Source organism: Gigantopelta aegis, chromosome 10 (assembly GCF_016097555.1).
Source record: "Gigantopelta aegis isolate Gae_Host chromosome 10, Gae_host_genome, whole genome shotgun sequence".
NCBI classification, from domain to species: Eukaryota; Metazoa; Mollusca; class Gastropoda; order Neomphalida; family Peltospiridae; genus Gigantopelta; species Gigantopelta aegis.
This window is the reverse complement of record NC_054708.1, coordinates 42,079,266-42,098,631: the sequence shown is the minus strand read 5'-3', so window position 1 is coordinate 42,098,631 and position 19,366 is coordinate 42,079,266. Positions and strand designations below refer to the sequence as shown.

Sequence of the window (19,366 nt, the reverse complement as noted above, 5' to 3'; positions counted from 1 at the left end):
ACTATATGACCTTTGATATGTACTTGTATGTGTAATATTTACGTGGCACAGGTAGGGACAGGTAAAAATAAAAAACAAGTGGGTCCATAAATGTGAATAATTCTTTTTTAATCCATTGCACCATAGGTGAGCACTGTATCAAACACAGCAGTCAGTGTCTAAACCTGCACTCAAAACTGTGCATGCATGTCGATATATAAGAAGCACACTTTTATCAGCAAGTGGTTTTATACACAGGACAAAGGTTAAACTGTATGTTTGCGGAAAGGATATTTTAATGTACAGACTGGCTGATTTACATGTGTAGAGACCCTTAGGGCAGGTACAGTCATAATATTATTTACATGTGTAGAGACCCTTAGGGCAGGTACAGTCATAATATTATATACACGTGTAGAGACCCTTAGGGCAGGTACAGTCATAATATTATTTACATGTGTAGAGACCCTTAGGGCAGGTACAGTCATAATATTATATACACGTGTAGAGACCCTTAGGGCAGGTACAGTCATAATATTATATACACGTGTAGAGACCCTTAGGGCAGGTACAGTCATAATATTATTTACACGTGTAGAGACCCTTAGGGCAGGTACAGTCATAATATTATATACACGTGTAGAGACCCTTAGGGCAGGTACAGTCATAATATTATATACACGTGTAGAGACCCTTAGGGCAGGTACAGTCATAATATTATTTACACGTGTAGAGACCCTTAGGGCAGGTACAGTCATAATATTATATACATGTGTAGAGACCCTTAGGGCAGGTACAGTCATAATATTATATACATGTGTAGAGACCCTTAGGGCAGGTACAGTCATAATATTATTTACATGTGTAGAGACCCTTAGGGCAGGTACAGTCATAATATTATATACATGTGTAGAGACCCTTAGGGCAGGTACAGTCATAATATTATATACACGTGTAGAGACCCTTAGGGCAGGTACAGTCATAATATTATTTACATGTGTAGAGACCCTTAGGGCAGGTACAGTCATAATATTATATACATGTGTAGAGACCCTTAGGGCAGGTACAGTCATAATATTATTTACAGGTGTAGAGACCCTTAGGGCAGGTACAGTCATAATATTATTTACAGGTGTAGAGACCCTTAGGGCAGGTACAGTCATAATATTATTTACAGGTGTAGAGACCCTTAGGGCAGGTACAGTCATAATATTATTTACACGTGTAGAGACCCTTAGGGCAGGTACAGTCATAATATTATTTACACGTGTAGAGACCCTTAGGGCAGGTACAGTCATAATATTATTTACACGTGTAGAGACCCTTAGGGCAGGTACAGTCATAATATTATATACACGTGTAGAGACCCTTAGGGCAGGTACAGTCATAATATTATATACACGTGTAGAGACCCTTAGGGCAGGTACAGTCATAATATTATTTACACGTGTAGAGACCCTTAGGGCAGGTACAGTCATAATATTATTTACAGGTGTAGAGACCCTTAGGGCAGGTACAGTCATAATATTATTTACAGGTGTAGAGACCCTTAGGGCAGGTACAGTCATAATATTATTTACATGTGTAGAGACCCTTAGGGCAGGTACAGTCATAATATTATATACATGTGTAGAGACTCTTAGGGCAGGTACAGTCATAATATTATATACACGTGTAGAGACCCTTAGGGCAGGTACAGTCATAATATTATTTACAGGTGTAGAGACCCTTAGGGCAGGTACAGTCATAATATTATATACATGTGTAGAGACCCTTAGGGCAGGTACAGTCATAATATTATTTACATGTACTACAAGCACTATACTGCATGTGTACACGCATGTCTGCATGTATATATCGAACACATTCATCAAGTAACTAATCATGGAGATAATAACCATATTTACACAAAATCTTAGGCAAGATAAGTGCAAATTAGAAATATATATACATAACAAGTTTGAGATCAAGAAAAGAAGGAAAGATTAAAGAAATTTTGGCTTGAAATAAAAGAAAATTAAGCTCAATTTTACGAGTCAATCCGATTACAGCAAACAGCTAGGTGCCTTTTATAGTGTAACGTACTATAGCTGGTTTATGTATACTGGGTTGAAGCACACCTCAGCTTTCTGGGCTGCCTGTCCATGCATGCAGGTTAATGGGTTAGTGGTTGGTTTTTAGTGGACAGAGAACACTGTCTTAAGATTTAGCTTTCTTTTTAAGTGGACAGGCAGTTTTGTACAATGGCAGTTGTAATTTAGTTTTCCATATAGCATCCATCACTCAGCTTAATTTGCATATGTTAACACTGAAACCTTAAGGCAATAAAACCATTTATTCTCATTTGTTATTCATGTGAACCATAAATAGTGTGTACATGCTGATAAACCTTTCATACCTGATGTTGCATGCATTATGTCACACATTTTAGAGGACATTCTTGTGATTTTTCAACACTGACGACATCATTATAACGGGTCTCTACACAAATTTAACAGCATTTTTTTAACACCATTTGTATAATATAATTTTATACATATTATTATAAAAACAATTTGTTGTTGAATTTTTTGCATAGTTTGTTTTCATTCACTCAAAATCTACAACAACTGTAGGTATATTCATGTCATGGATGGGTCAAAGATTACTGTTGGTTGCATGTGATAGCAAATTGAAAGAAGTTACTTGTAGATGTTTCTTTTGTTTACACTTGCCATCGCTAAAATGTTTGGTGGCCCGAGCCTTAAAACCACTGGCCTCGGACATCGGGCCACCATATTCTAGAACTTCTGTGAACAAAAAAAAAAAATGTCATTAAAGTAATATATGTAATTAAATTCTTAACATTTTAATCATTTGGTGAAGACATTCTTTTTTCAAAGAAAAACAATAATATTCCATGAAATAAAAAATAAAAAACAATTATTTGCACTAATCATGTAAAAACTGATGCACATAATCAACACAAATGTCCACTTCGTTTGATCATTCTGTATAATGATTAATAATTATAAAAAAGCATTTGACATTAAAAAAAATTTAACAACTGATATATTGGCAAATTTCAACCATTCAGCTTGTGAATATCACATAATTACTGATGCATACATTGTACATTACTGCAAATAATGTTTACAGCTTAAAAGTTCACTCATGATAGCACGTAAACTGAGCCGTGTACACATTTAAAACATCACATACGCTGTCGGCCACTTTGAATTTGTATCTAGCAGTACATATTTAGCAGGTCGTCACTGTTACTTGAAGTCTCTGTGTTTTGTTTATATCACCTAATAATTGATATATTACACATTAACACCTCCACTTTACACTTTCAAAACTAGCTCATATATAACAGAATATATATACCAACAAGTTTGAGATCAAGAAAAGAAGGAAAGATTAAAGATCATATATAACAGCATATAGTATAGTATCTGATTATGATGTACACATCCTCAAGATATGATCATGATGCAACTCCTAACTATAGTTAAGCATCTGCTATTATGGAATCAAACATTAAACAGAGGACAGTATTGTTACTGAAGTCTCCACTAAGAATCAAACATTGAACAGAGGACAGTATTGTTACTGAAGTCTTCACTAAGAATCAAACATTGAACAGAGGACAGTATTGTTACTGAAGTCTCCACTAAGAATCAAACATTGAACAGAGGACAGTATTGTTACTGAAGTCTCCACCTAAAGGACAGTATTGTTCCTGAAGTCATTACTTAGAATCAAACATTGAACAGAGGACAGTATTGTCACCGAAGTCCCCCACCTAGAATCAAACATTAAACACAGGACAGTATTGTTACTGAAGTCCCCACCTAGAATCAAACATTGAACAGAGGACAGTATTGTTACTGAAGTCTCCACTAAGAATCAAACATTGAACAGAGACATGTAATTAAATTCTTAACATTTTAATCATTTGGACAGTATTGTTACTGAAGTCTTCACTAAGAATCAAACATTGAACAGAGGACAGTATTGTTACTGAAGTCTCCACTAAGAATCAAACATTGAACAGAGGACAGTATTGTTACTGAAGTCTCCACCTAAAGGACAGTATTGTTCCTGAAGTCATTACTTAGAATCAAACATTGAACAGAGGACAGTATTGTCACCGAAGTCCCCCACCTAGAATCAAACATTAAACACAGGACAGTATTGTTACTGAAGTCCCCACCTAGAATCAAACATTGAACAGAGGACAGTATTGTTACTGAAGTCTCCACTAAGAATCAAACATTGAACAGAGGACAGTATTGTTACTGAAGTCTTCACTAAGAATCAAACATTGAACAGAGGACAGTATTGTTACTGAAGTCTCCACTAAGAATCAAACATTGAACAGAGGACAGTATTGTTACTGAAGTCTCCACCTAAAGGACAGTATTGTTCCTGAAGTCATTACTTAGAATCAAACATTGAACAGAGGACAGTATTGTCACCGAAGTCCCCCACCTAGAATCAAACATTAAACACAGGACAGTATTGTTACTGAAGTCCCACCTAGAATCAAACATTGAACAGAGGACAGTATTGTCACTGAAGTCTTCACTAAGAATCAAACATTGAACAGAGGACAGTATTGTCACTGAAGTCCCCACCTAGAATCAAACATTGAACAGGACAGTATTGTTACTGAAGCCCCCACCTGGTGCGCATCACTTCGATAGTAGGTTCTTTGTCATCTGCATCTTCGTTATCTTTCGTACTGAGTCCGTACTTCTTCACTGATCCCACACAGTCCTCCATGTACCTCATGTCAAACACATCATCAGCGGGCTGCCATCTCGTATCGCAGCTGACTCGGGCAAATTCTGTCATGTTACACGTGGACATGTGCACAGTCTGCATGTTAAATATCATCACATCTCCAGCTCGGAAGTCTGTAGTTTTCCACTGTCCTCCAAACTTCTCTGTTATCTCATAAGGATCGCAGGTGAACCACCCAGTGCCATTGAGATTTATGGCATCTGCATCCATGTTACCGTATGTCTCCTGAAAGTGCCGAAAGCCTGGCAGGCAGTTTGATCCTTCACACATGGCCAGGACTCCCATCTCCACAGGAAGGTCTCCCAGGGGAGTCCACATCGTGTGGAGGTCCTTCGACCCCCGGCTCATGTACACGTTGTCCACATGGGCGCCAGTGTAGGCCTCGTGATGGACAGCTCGCAGCCATTTGTAATCCAGGGTCCGCACATCCCTGCCAAACAGCTTCCTGAAGAAGTTGAATGGTCTGGGTCCTTCTATGACAGCTCTGATGGCCTCTGAATGTGATATCTCATTCTTTCCTTCCATGGACGGAATGCATCCAACACCACAGCCTTTTTGCAGGACCCCGTCTCCTAGAGGATGTGTCAGACGGATTTTCTCTTCCCCTGTGCTCTTGATGTATTCTAAAACGGCTTTCCTGGCATTGAGAACCTCTTTTCGGTCATGAAAATCCTTTAAATAGAGGTATCCCTTGTTGTGGAGTTCATTCTTCAAAGCATCCACATCGTCGAGCAAACTGTTACTATCTTCCAGTGGTTGCAGGTAGGATGAAGGAAACTGCACAGTGCGGGTTCCCAGCTTCACATCTCTTACCTTCACTTCAGACATACTGATTATACAAATGTCTAAGTGTATATCAACTCTTATATTATGATTCAATGTATTTCTTCAAATGTAGTCAAAGACAGAGTTTCAGATAAATTGTAATGGGTACTGTTATAATCAAAGAGCTGACCCAGTTGTAAAGGTCAGAGTTAACAGTTACTGAAGACAGGGAAGTGCAGCAATATATAGCTCTGTTCAGTGAGTCATGTGACCATGCACAACACAATATCAAGTTAATACATGTATCAGACATCTGTATCAAGACTATATAGTCTCACCTTCATCTAGATAGTATCATAACTTGTACATGATAACAGATATTAACAATAAACAGTGACAGAAATATACGTGTTCACTTTCATGATCACAGTGACACTGACCTCTGGTGGTAAAAATATGTATGTCAAACAAGTGGAACTAACTGCTATGGAATACAAAAATCTTGTCTCAAGTTAGTGCTAACAGAGTTAATTCCCTTTTGTGCATGTCATTTTTTTCTTTTCTTCTTCTGATATTTTAATATTATATTTTAACAAAATAATTATGTTAGCAGTTTTGTAGGAACACTATCTGAAGTGGTGGGGGCACACTCTATGGTGGAGGGTACACAATCTCTAATGGGGGGGGGGGGGAAGGGCCATACATGTATGTTATAATTTTATCATTATTTAAAAAAACAAACATTTTCATCCTCAAGTGGGGCACACAGCCCCTCCCCAGTTCTTAATCCATATCTGTGATGTCACACTATTGTTCAAGGCATAGATTATTTTTCAAGAATCAACACCTGTGAAACAATGCAATTTGAACCTCTTACAAGTTCGGGACAAGGATTCAAACCCACTACTGACAGAACTTGTACATTGTAAACAAGTACAACGCATTAGCCCAGGAGGCCAAGCATCTGCATCATCAAATGAACATGTAATTTAAGCCTTATAAATCTTATACTAGTGATAGTAATATATTCTGGCAGAACACAAGGAAGATTGTTGGAAACTAAATTGGAAATCACAGGTTACACATTTAGCATGTGCATCACGCTTATTGCCAGCTATCCACTGCTGAGGTTTTCTTGACCGAATCGTTCAGGTTACATCCGAAGGATCCTACCGTTTTGGGTTATTAGTTTTGTAAATATTCTTTGCTATTTTAACCAATATTTTCATTGAAAAAGATCAAATAGAAGTTAATTTAGCAGTCACATAATTTTGGATTAAGTTGGAGAATACACGGTTAACGGTTTCAAGAATCAACAGTTAACCGTGTATTCTCCATTACCTATGGACCTGGTTAAGTAGCTGAATATGCAAATATACTGAATGCCAAAAGAAACTATACACTTAATATTTTTCACATTAATTATTATAATATACTCAAAGGCAAAAGTTATTGTGACATGGATTGTTTGGAGTAATAAATTTGTGAATGGATTTATGGATGTAAACCAGAGAAAATGTGCATGGAACAGCTCAAAGAAATGCAACCAAGCAGTTATTGCAGCGATTGCATGATTTGTGCAAGAAACATGGAATATTCGGGAGAAATGCTGTTCAGTGTTCACCATAAAAGGCCAGACATTCAGTTGCAAATCATTGCCACTCTATGCAGCCTTCAAAAGACCAGAAGTCAGAAAAACACCATTGGTGAACTGTTTGATGTAATTTTGTCATGCCATGTCTCGGTGAAAATGACAGATGGCAAGTCAAAGGGATGCTTGAATCTGGGACCTTACAGCATGACGTCGCACATCAATTCAACATCCACAGAAACACCATATGGCATTTATGGCAATGATATCAACAACACAACCAGGTCAGGGACCGTCCCCGTAGCAGCCGACCACCCGTGACAACCCCTCACCAAGACACATGGATCCGAACCACACATCTTCGAAACAGGTTCCAGCCAGCAACTCTCACAGCCCGTACCATACCTTTCTCCAGCATTTAGTGGCCTCAATGAGACGACGGTGCCAGGTCTGTATCAATGCTCAAGGTGGACACACTTGCTACTGACTGTGTGAACTTTGCTCTGGACCCCCTCTAGTGATGTGGCTCATTTGCATATGGCAGGTGTGCCCTTTTCATGGACTATTGTTCGTTTCCATACCTTCCGACATTTCTCTTTCCATGTTATATCGCTTCACACATGGCAGTAAAAAGTTATCATCAATTACATTTGTCTTTTGTATATCACAATAACTTTTGCCTTTTAGTATAGAAAAAACTAAAATCATAATAATGATAATATCAAACCAAATTGCATTAACAAACACAAAACTGCATTACATATTAAAACTAAAAAAACAGTTACTCATCTTAGGGATGGGTGTGGGTGAAAAAACAAAACAAAACAAAAAAATTAAATTGTAACACATTTGACAAATCGAAATCCTCCGTCAGAAATTGGAGGGGAAAATGCATGTGGAGAGACTCTGTGTTAACTTGGTTAAGAGAAACGCTTCAGTGCCTTTAATGTTAGTCCGCCGTTAGTTCAGAATAATGCTATCAGATGTCACCGTGTAAATGTTGAACCAATTTCGAAGGCAAGTTCTCTGAAATTGAATGCATGCAGAGCCCATTGTTTGGCTATGTCTCACCCTCCTGCATACCTTGAGTGCACTGATTTGACGCTCCAAATAAAATGAAGCTTGCCTATTGCATGTGTGCACTGAATTTGATTGACCCTAGCCATTTAACACATTTCAATATCGGATAGGTTTTTCAATTTTTTTTCAATGGTTACCATGCTGCATATGTGTCAGCATGAAGTAGCTACTTGCATACTCCAATTTAATTGTGCACTGCATTTGTGCAAAACAAGTTTTTTAGACCGGCCGTGAAAAGCCTGACTGATTGCAAATTTTGTTGGGTGATCTTATTGAAAAAATGTGACAGCATCACATACAAAAAACTTGTAGAAAATTGTCTAAGTATTTGAGAAAAATGGCATTTTAAAAAGTGTATAGTTTCTTTTGGCGTACAACTTACAGATAGTTAAAAAATATTCATGCATAACAGACATCATTATTATTCTGTAACTATTTTTAAATGAAAACATTTATTTATCAATTTTTTCAGGTTGTTGCTTTGCTGACCATGACTGGAGTTACAAAGGAAAATCAGGTGTATATACCATAACTTAACAGATATACTGACATTTATTAACACCCACACTTAGATCCTATAATTATGACACACATTTAAATGTATGTTACTAATTAGTACATCCCAGGACATTACAGATTCATATCATTACAATAATTTCAATAAAAAAATAACAAACTTGTATTAAATGCTTTCCATCAATAAAATATAGTTACCGGTACATTAAATATTACACAGTCCTGGCAACACAAGTTCCCACCAGTTATTTTTTTATATAACATTCCAGTCTATTATAAATCTGCTGAAGTGACATACATGTAAAATGTTGATTAAAGCTTTATGAAATGGATTTTGTATGAACTATCAACCCTTTCAACTAATACCACAGGAAATGGTATAATTTATAATGTAGCCTAACAGATGGGTTTATTCTACACATTTTGTGACCGTCAATGGCTGTAAGTGTGACTAATAATGGTTAAACCTAACAGTTAATTGTTACTTTGGATGAGTCTTTGAAAATAATGCATCCAAGCACATACATTAAGTTTATTCAAACATCGAAAGCACATAAATAAAACAAAAACAAAAACAAACCCAAACACCAGTTTCAAAGCTAATTAAAATTTATATATATTTTCCAGGTCCCACTCACTGGCATGAAATGTTTCCAGAAGCCTGCTCTGGGAAGCTGCAATCCCCAATCAACATTATCCCAGAGGAAACCATGTATGATCCAAAACTGAAGGAATTTGCTATCTGGTATGACCCACCAAGACCAAATTCCAAGATGAACGTGAAAAATAATGGACACACAGGTTAGCAATTTTAAAGAAAGAGTTCCTCATTATAACCTTCAAAAGAGTTTACATGACTACATACACACCTCTAGATGGTATTATTGAGGTTTCATTTTACATTATCCATCAAAAGAGTTTACATGAATACATACACACCTCTAGATGGTATTATTGAGGTTTCATTTTACATTATCCATCAAAAGAGTTTACATGACTACATACACACCTCTAGATGGTATTACTGAGGTTTCATTTTACATTATCCATCAAAAGAGTTTACATGAATACATACACACCTCTAGATGGTATTACTGAGGTTTCATTTTACATTATCCATCAAAAGAGTTTACATGAATACATACACACCTCTAGATGGTATTACTGAGGTTTCATTTTACATTATCCATCAAAAGAGTTTACATGACTACATACACACCTCTAGATGTTATTACTGAGGTTTCATTTTACATTATCCATCAAAAGAGTTTACATGAATACATACACACCTCTAGATGGTATTATTGGGTTTTCATTTCACATTATCCTTCAAGAGTTTACATGAAAATAATTATCCAGACCAGTACATACTATTATTAAGTTTTCATTTGACATATTATGATTCGCTTAATAATAAAAGATAAATAGAGAATACTAAACGAGTCCCCGTGAGAGACCGTTTATATTACAACGAGTGTGTTTTCGATCGTACATCACGAGCAGAAGCGAGTGATGTACGATCGACAACACACGAGTTGTAATATAAACGGTCTCTCACGGGGACGAGTATAGTATTCTATTTATTACAACGCGCTACATTATTAATTTGAGTCGCCAAATATATTTTTTGTGTCTCACTAAACAGGACACTGAACATAAACAAAACAGCGGAGTGATTCAGAGCGCATAACCCTTCTTTGCCTATGCACTCTTTTTATACTATTAAAGTATTTATGCTTTCGCAATGTCATAGAGTCCCTCCATCCCAAAAATAAAAATAATTAAAACAAATAACACACACTAGTAGTAAACAGCTGTAAATTGTAAAGCATGTGTATACTAAAAAGCAAACATATACACAGGAATTGAAATAATTAGTTTTGAATTTGAATGACGTCAGTATTCCAATGACGTCACTTTTCATCTCCTTACAATAACTATAAATTGGGTACACGACGTTTCCGTTTTAAGAATGCTGAAAAAATTTCAGTGCAAAATTGCTATTGATTTTATTTTTTTTGAACAACACACCTGAATGTGTTTGAAGAAAATCTTGTGATTAAAACATTGTACCTTTTACTAAATATGGCCTTCAGGTGAAATTACGGTAAGATATGCTACATTTATTATGTACAAAGCCAAAACAAGGGTGCAAAAAGTGATCGGAGGTCATGACCTCTCAAAAAGCATATCTCACAGGTATCTCCGTCACCGCGGTGTAATAAATTGTTTTTTAAATCATAATACAAAATGCAAAATTGTATTACTGTAATACATACATGTATCCATAAAATTCACATTAAAAAAATAGTTTACAGGTCTTGAAAAATAGAGGATTTGTCAGCTTTTTATCAAAGTTGAAATACAAAACTGTTTTGGATAGCAATAAAATCTGGAATCCTGGAAAATCCAAAGATTTTTCATCCAAGCATATTATCACCTATATCTGCCTAAATGAATTTCTTACCTCAACCATCATTAATTAATAATTACAAAGTATATATCAATGTTTCTAATTCTTAAGAAAATGAATCCCTCAAATGCTTCAACCTGACCATTATTCTTACCATAGCAACTCTAGCTTTTATTTCATTTCATTTTATTTCATTTTATTTCATTTTATTTCATTTTATTTCATTTTATAATATCAAAAATGCAGCACTTGACAGGTGTGTTTTGTTATATTGTACAGTACAAATCAACACTGTTGGAGATTTCTACATCACAAATGGTGGATTGGAACATGTGTACAAGACAGCACAGTTCCACTTTCACTGGGGCCAAGCCAATCATCAAGGATCTGAACACTACATAGAGGGACAAGCATATCCACTGGAGGTAACTCATAACAGACAATCCCACCATCTAACATGTTCTTATTTCTACAACATACCGGTACCCAGTTTATAAATTCATTTTATTATGCAATCATCGTTTATATTTGAAAACATTTATGACCAAATTTAATGAATAATAATAATAATAATAATAATAATAATAATAATAATAAAATCAGCAAGTGAAGAAATCACACATACCAATATATGACAACAACGATTGTTAACCTGCTGTGGGCAGAACTCTAGAGGTTATGCTCATGACAGGCACGCTTGAACAGTCTTCTGATGGAAGAATGCTAAAACATGACCCATACCCATGTTGTGTTAACTGGGACTGTATGACTAAGCTGTTATTTTAATTGTCAGATGCATGTTGTTAACTACAACCATGACTTGTACAGTGACATCACGGAAGCTGTGACTCGGCCCATGGGGCTAGCTGTGTTAGGAGTCCTCTTTGAGGTAAGATTGTAATTGTCACCGACTTAGCCTCTATAGACTGACGTTCTTCTGGAACACTTTCTCCATGGATAGGCGCTATATAAGTATTTCAATGATCACTATTTTCTTGAATTCAAATATAAACCATATAAAAAAAAAATTTTTTTTTTATACATAATACATTTCTTGAATTAAGAAGCATGTAATGGACACATATTTCTGTCAGTTTCACAAACTGCATCTATGATAAAGGTATCAAATTTGTACTTAACATTATTTCTTATTTAGTTTACATTAATTCAAGTTACTTGAATGACATTGAGGGTTTTAAATTCATTTTAATTCTGCATTTAATTCACATGAGTTCTCCAATTCTTTCTCAGATCAGCGACAAAGAAAACAAAGCACTGAAACCAATTCTGAAAGCCATTAGAAAAGTAAAAGACCCAGGTACCATGAGTTGTCATGTTTCATAATCAAAACATTTTCTCTTATATTTGTATGCACAATGTTTGCCACACCATGTGCTTTGGCAAGACAAGAATATGTTTTCTCGTACAATCCCAGTCGAATACACTCTAGCACTACCGAATTTCAGTCAGGTGCAAACACAATCTAATTTCTTACAGAACAGACAGAAATGGATTTTTCAAATTAGTTGGAGGCTGCTGTAATCAGGTTTGTCTAGAGTGAAAAACTGTAATATGACAGCACAATCTCTTGCTTACTCTCTAAGCAGCTACATCCACTGTAGTTGTATCATTACGGTAGTTTCAAATTCAATTACAATTTCATTATGGTTTTGTGTTGCATGATTGTCTTCTATTCACTTTGTATGTAAAAATGATAGCTGTGTGCTGCTTGCATGTATCACAACCAATTTCCCTATGTAATGAATATAATGAATGAATGAATGAACGACACCACAGCACAAAAATACACATTGGCTATTGGGTGTCACACATAGTAACGTTTTCCAGTATACATGAAGACAATATGGTGCAGGGGTAGCTATGCATATATATCTAATTAAAGACACACGGAATTGAAAACAACAGCTATATTTAGAGAAATATTTGGACTCTCTCTCTCTCTCTGTCTTGTCTGTCTGTCTGTCTGTGCATGCATGCATGCATGCACTTCCACTTATCATCCATGGCAACCATATGTGTAAAAAAAAAAAAAAAAGTCACAGTTTCAAAAAATTTACGTCTTGACAAGTCAAAAACACCACAAACCCCACCTCAGCCATTTATTTTTATTAAAATCAAAACCAGTGTTGTGATGCAAAATACTCTTTACATACTACATTACACTTATGTGATTATTACAGAAAAGGAAGATGCCCGTGAGATAAAGCCCATGTCTATTAGAGACGTCCTGCCGGCAGACATCAATCGCTACTACCGCTACAACGGATCTCTCACAACACCGGGCTGCTTTGAAAGTGTCATCTGGACTGTATTTGAACGAAAACAAACCATTTCATTGGACCAGGTACGTGTATTTTGTTTTTAATATAACAAAGTATTTTATTGGCTCAAATGGATTTTTAAATGTATAGCATTTACCACTTCATCAAATCAAGCATCTTAACCATTTATATTTAAAATAATAAAGGACAACGTGCATGTGACAGGCAATATGATATAGAATCAGGGATCGGGATAAAAGAGACATTTAATTTTACCAATATGAGGATACTTAATATACAAATATACAAAACAAATGATTTTTCTAGAATTAAATACTGGCATCTATTGTTAAATTATTTACATGTGCATTAGATAAAAAGACAAACTAGTGCCATTTGCATGTATTCACAGTCTAAGTAGTTATAATTGCAGGGTTTCTGCCAGAGGGTAAAAACGGGTATGGTGCCATACCCAAATATTTTTGCAGATTGTTTTTTTTAAGTTAACTTTTTGAAAAAATTAATAACTCTTATCATTACTGTATGATTTTTCTAACCCTAACCCTAAACTTAATCCATTTTCTTTCTGGGGGAGGCTCCCATACCACATGGTGACTGTGGTTGCATTCAAATCCATAGTGCCACACCCAAACATTTCTGAATTGTGCAAGACAATGGTCATAAATTAAAACATTTTCACTAAAATTCTTTCCATTTTGGCTGACCTTAATTGGGAACACACCACAGAAAAGCAAAATCCAACATCTCATTAATATTTCAGATGCTCGAGTTCCGACAGATTCTGAAGCACAAAAGGACACCTAAGAAGAAGGGACAGCACAAGAAACACGGCCACAGATCGAAGAGGTCAAAGTCAAAGAAAATGAAGGCTGAAGAAGACGCTGAGAAGGTAATTGATGAACTTGGTATCCGTGGCGACCCGGTCCAGGAGACAGAGCTGAAGGCACTGATGGAGGAGCGGAAGCTGGACAAGGAGATGGCTGCGGCCATCACTGACTCTTACAGCACCAAACCCGTACTGGACGAACAGCTGGCCAAACAGGCCGAGGAAAACATGATGCAGCACATCCTGGAGAAGGAGAAGGAGTCCATGGAGCATGCGACCATCCATCCGGAAAGAGAGCGAGGTCTCTACAATGTGGACAGTGAGCCGGGCATGGTGGACGTTCAGGAAAGACTGGTCAACAACTTCCGTCCACTCCAACCGAGGAATGACCGCAACATTTATCGCAGCTTCAAACTGAGTGCATCACCACCTGTTCAATACACAAATGCAGGAATGACTGTTGGCTACACCAAAAGCTCTGCCAAGACGATTTCAGTTTCGTTCGGCACTTTAACAGCCGTGCTGATGTACACATTATATACTCTCTGCTAATACTGTCAAATCAAAGAACAATTTTTTTTTTTTTAATAAAATGCCAAGTAGGTTTTTCCCCAAACCTAGATTTCTAAAAGAGTGTTGTGTTTTAATAATTCCTCAGATTTTCTACTAGATTATAGGCTGACAAAACATTTAACCTTTGTTTTTATACAGTACTAATGTATATGTTTGTATACTACAATCTACCTAATCTCGAAATCCTATTTACAGTTAGCAGCTGCATGCATGTAAAACATTTATATAACTGAGAACATCTTATGCAATGCTGTGTTACATACACGTATATTATCTCGTATCTACTATTTGCTAAAATGTTATTGGAAAGATGAATAAATATGAAACAAAATATCTCACATCATATTATACCATTTTTGTAATGTTTTATGCATATAAATGTTTTTGCTTGAGTGTGTTCAAATAGAAAAATTGATGTTGAGAGTATTTGCATGTCCATGTCTGACAAGAAGAAAGTGTAATTGTTTTTAGTCATGTTACAATATTCAGCTTTAATGTGTTCAGATGACTATGAAAATAATTTTATTGGTACATCGGTGATACATAGAATTACATGTATGGGATGAATGAATGAACAAACATTTAATGATAACCCCGCACACATGAAATTCTGGGGTAGTAAACTCTAGTGGGTGACAGGATTGAGATACTAGGAATATATACTTTTCAGGGTGCAAAACTACTGTAACAGTAATCATTTTAATACATATTGGTTTAATGGAAATTTCACTAGCTTTCAAATACAAATACATTAACACAACAAACAAAGAAACTCTGGAAAGGATCCAGGCTTTATCGTTCATCAACACAGTGGCCACACATGTACATCCTTAAAGAGAAATAGCCCAATGGGCCCACCGACGAGGATCGATCCCAGACCGACTGTTCATTGCATGAGCACTGTACCATTGGCTAAGTCCCACCCTGATTAAATAAAAGTCGGTCATATATCGGTACAATTATCAATACCAATGCATGTACTCAGTCAATGTGGTATATTTGCTCTTTAACATGACAAAAATATGTCACTCTGTTAGTTTTGGGTTTTACTAATGAAGAACTAACAATGTTGATTTAAATCACATACACACACGTGAACACACACACACACACACACACACACACACACACACTACTCTTTCACACTGCCACACACACACACACACACATTCACACACACTGTGTTATACTAAACTGCCATAGTTTGAAATTTTATCTACAAATGTACGTTTGAAGCTTAAATATTGTATGCCGACTGTAACTGAACCAATTGTACTTAGTTTTGAAATTTTATATAGTATATAATAATTTATTTAAGATTGAATATTGTATGCCGACTGTAACTGAACCCAGTACTTACACTGAATATTTTATATAGTATATAATAATTTATTTAAATGAATATTCATTTTAAAAAAGTATTTACCTAAATTATGCATTTTAACAATATATTCATCTTTAATCTGTACAGAGCAACTTGATTCTCAGACAGAAACATTTTACAAGTACAATGTTGTAGTTTTGCACATTCATAAACCTAAAACACGGTGTAGCAATTACTACATACATATGTCGCTATTCTGGTTTGCCCAAAAGAGGTAGTAATGTTGATAGGTTTTAATAATTTTTTTATCTCAAAACAATGTCGGCTACAGTATCTTTTATTTTAGTAATCACCAGTTTTACTAGTCCATGAAACATGTTTGTCAGTCACAAAAATAGCGTTTCTAGTCGGTTACAGCTCATATGATAGAAGCTAGGTTTTAACACAGATTTAGTCATCACCATGGATATTGGTCATGGTTTTTGTTTAAGGTTTATTCTGTTTTTCTCATTTTATAATAAATTAACTAACCAAACAAATAAAATAGAACAAAAAAGAAGAAAAAAACCCAGACACTAACAAGTTGTGATTGCTTAACAGAAAGAGATAAATAAAAACTAAAATATTTTACCTGTTTGTAGTCAGATTAATAACAACATATAGAATGAAGGAAATGAATGTACTTTTTAATAACATATAGACCTGTATTTACACAGAATATGTAATCACGTGCTGGTGGTTTCGAAAGACATTTATTTTCAATATGCTCAGTATTTGAATGTATTTACAAAAGGACATTTAATAAATTAAATTACTAGATTTTACTACATTAGTCTCCAGTTTGACTGGGACAGGGATACTACTGATTTGTAATCATTTCCTTATAGAAAAAGATATAACTCAATTTGTCCATGTTTTGGGGGATTATATGCATGTCTAACTAATGTCGTCATTAGAAAAACAGTTAGTCAAAACTCTCCCACTAAAAAATATTAAATCTAGCAATTAATTTATTATGACTTAATAATGTACTAATAATTCAAACAAATCAGATCATTATCCAATTTCAAGTATAATCCAATTTAAGAATGTTATTTCTGTTTTAAACAAGAAAATATGAGGAGGATAACTTTATATGTATTTACATTGTACCAAGTGCATAGACCATAGAAAGTTACTGTACGGTGATGTGCAGCTTTGTATAGTGTCATTAAGTCCATGTTTTTACTTCACATCCATGCATATGTGTGGTAAATTCACAAAAATACTGCAATGAATTAAATAAAATAAAGCTTAATACATACTGCTATAGTAATACCCATAGTTGTCAGAGTATTATGAGTTTTAAGTTATAATTATCAGTCTAAATATCTTCTTTTAAAATAAATCAATCACTGCTTTAAAGGTCTGAGGAATTTGATTTGACTATTTATCTGAGCATGGATAAACAGTGTATTAAACCATGTAAATCCATGCATGTACACATGTACCATCTAGTATTGCAGTAATTGTGTCAAACTTAAAAAAGACAGACTAAAGGGAATATATCAAGATCACTATGGACTAACAGACTCCAGTTATTCAAGATTTTTTTAATTTGGGATTAGAAAGTTCAGCTCAGTTTGAAAGGAAAATTTTTCAGTTTATTCAAAGTGTGGTCAGTTGCAATGTATTTGTAAATCGCTTGTTCCAGTTTCAGAAGTACATTTACATACCAGGATGATCAGAAACACTTAATTTGCCAAAATTCATAATTTAATTAATCGAAAAGTTGTATGTAATGCATGTGTAAGTTAACTGTAAAAAAGCTGTAACAGCTAAACTATTTTACATTGTCTAAAAACTACTTTAACTGTGTGGTGCATTGTTAAGTCAATACTTGGGATGAGATACATGCAATGTTGTATATCACTCTGTAGTAAATGTATAAATGTGTTTTGTTTTTGTTTTTTGTTTTAAAATAAAACTTCAAATTTGTCTTTGTTGTTTTCAATTTGTTAAAACTGAATACCGGTACAGCGTTGTGCTCATTGTTATTTCTTTCATACTTGCATTATGCAAGACAGGAATAGCAAATGTGATAAACTTATGTGGGTTTGTAAGAATACATCATATGCAGTCATGAGGCTTGCCGAGTCGCCAGGTTGAACTTTTAACAGCAGTTAAGAGAGGAAAACAGATCAGTTTAGATCCAGCAATTAAACAAGATGTTGATCAATTTAAAACATTCCTTTCTTTTATTCACAATTATAAGCCAGACTCAGTCCCTTTTCAGATGTTCACCTTTTTAGGATTGGGCTTAACCTAGCTGTTCTGTGTTGTTCTATTGTGGAAGAGCAATTCACGATAGACCAGTTGTAGAAAATATCACCACTGACTGAGTTGCTGTATTTATTAGTCTTCACAACACCACCTGAAAACTTAACTGTAGTGCCCGAACCGCAAGGATGTGGGCACGTTAATATAGTTCCCTTCCCTTAACTGTAAAAAAGACAATGCACCACAGGAGAGTGGCAAAGTGATCTTGCAAAAAAATGTTTTAATGCATTTTATTTGAAACTTCATGTGACTGCTTCATTTTGCTGATGGCGAAGAATGATTCGTAGCGTCACACCTTACTTTAAAATAATTAATGTAATGATTTATTTATAAATTACCTACTATAGCCAGGTTCTAGACTGCATGTCTCAAGGTATATTTAAAATATCAACAGTGGCTGGAGAAAGTCTTATAATTTAAGGTAGTTTCTCCCTGCTACTAGCATTCATACCCTTCCAAGTTTATAGTTTACAATGTTTATTCTGTAAGAAAATCCATAATCCGATATACAAACATTCACACTTAATTCAGTTTGATTGTGATCTTACTAAAAATAATAATAATAATAATAATAAAGTAAAGTAATTTAAAAAAATGCAATATAGTGGATTAAAATCCTTATGTACAGTGTCAATAAACATACAATTCCCAAACTTATTTCATAAGAAAAACATATCAATGCATAACACTTGAATCATAAATAAATAAATAAATAAATAAATGAAGAGAACAACTGTATTAACAGAATGACATCACAATAATTTTATGTGTGTTAGATAATATGACTTATGAGCAAATTGTATACATGTATATGACTTAGAGCATATTGTATATACATGTATGACTTATGAGCAAATTGTATATATGACTTATGAGCAAATTGTAT

The 19,366-nt window shown here is 35.0% G+C and overlaps 3 protein-coding genes across 5 annotated transcripts in view; 1 reads left to right on the top strand and 2 right to left on the bottom strand.

Annotated features, from left to right (window-relative positions):
- The window catches only part of LOC121382549 (carbonic anhydrase 14-like), a 30,383-nt gene extending 15,208 nt beyond the window's left edge, over nt 1-15,175 (top strand). Inside the window, exons 2-8 of the mRNA XM_041512005.1 lie at nt 8,679-8,723; nt 9,350-9,523; nt 11,415-11,560; nt 11,929-12,024; nt 12,387-12,453; nt 13,337-13,500; nt 14,199-15,175. Of these exons, the coding sequence (XP_041367939.1) occupies nt 8,679-8,723; nt 9,350-9,523; nt 11,415-11,560; nt 11,929-12,024; nt 12,387-12,453; nt 13,337-13,500; nt 14,199-14,816 (1,310 nt within the window). The 3' untranslated portion in view covers nt 14,817-15,175. The remainder of the gene's footprint in view (nt 1-8,678; nt 8,724-9,349; nt 9,524-11,414; nt 11,561-11,928; nt 12,025-12,386; nt 12,454-13,336; nt 13,501-14,198) is intronic.
- LOC121383634 (phosphatidylinositide phosphatase SAC2-like) overlaps nt 1-19,366 on the bottom strand; it is a 296,678-nt gene that overhangs the window by 71,539 nt on the left and 205,773 nt on the right. The gene's annotated exons all lie outside the window — the stretch shown is intronic.
- On the bottom strand, nt 3,395-5,959 carry LOC121382550. Of its 3 annotated transcripts, XM_041512007.1 has the most exons (3): nt 4,406-5,959; nt 3,949-4,373; nt 3,395-3,684 (listed from the first exon to the last, which is right to left on the bottom strand). In XM_041512007.1, exon 1 carries the CDS (start codon nt 5,596-5,598, stop codon nt 4,633-4,635), a length of 966 nt encoding a protein of 321 aa, XP_041367941.1. In that variant the 5' UTR covers nt 5,599-5,959; the 3' UTR covers nt 3,395-3,684; nt 3,949-4,373; nt 4,406-4,632. The 3 variants fall into 3 exon arrangements, with proteins under 3 accessions (XP_041367941.1, XP_041367940.1, XP_041367942.1); XM_041512006.1 differs by having other exon boundaries at nt 3,949-5,959; XM_041512008.1 differs by lacking the exon at nt 3,395-3,684 and having other exon boundaries at nt 3,949-4,046; nt 4,079-5,959.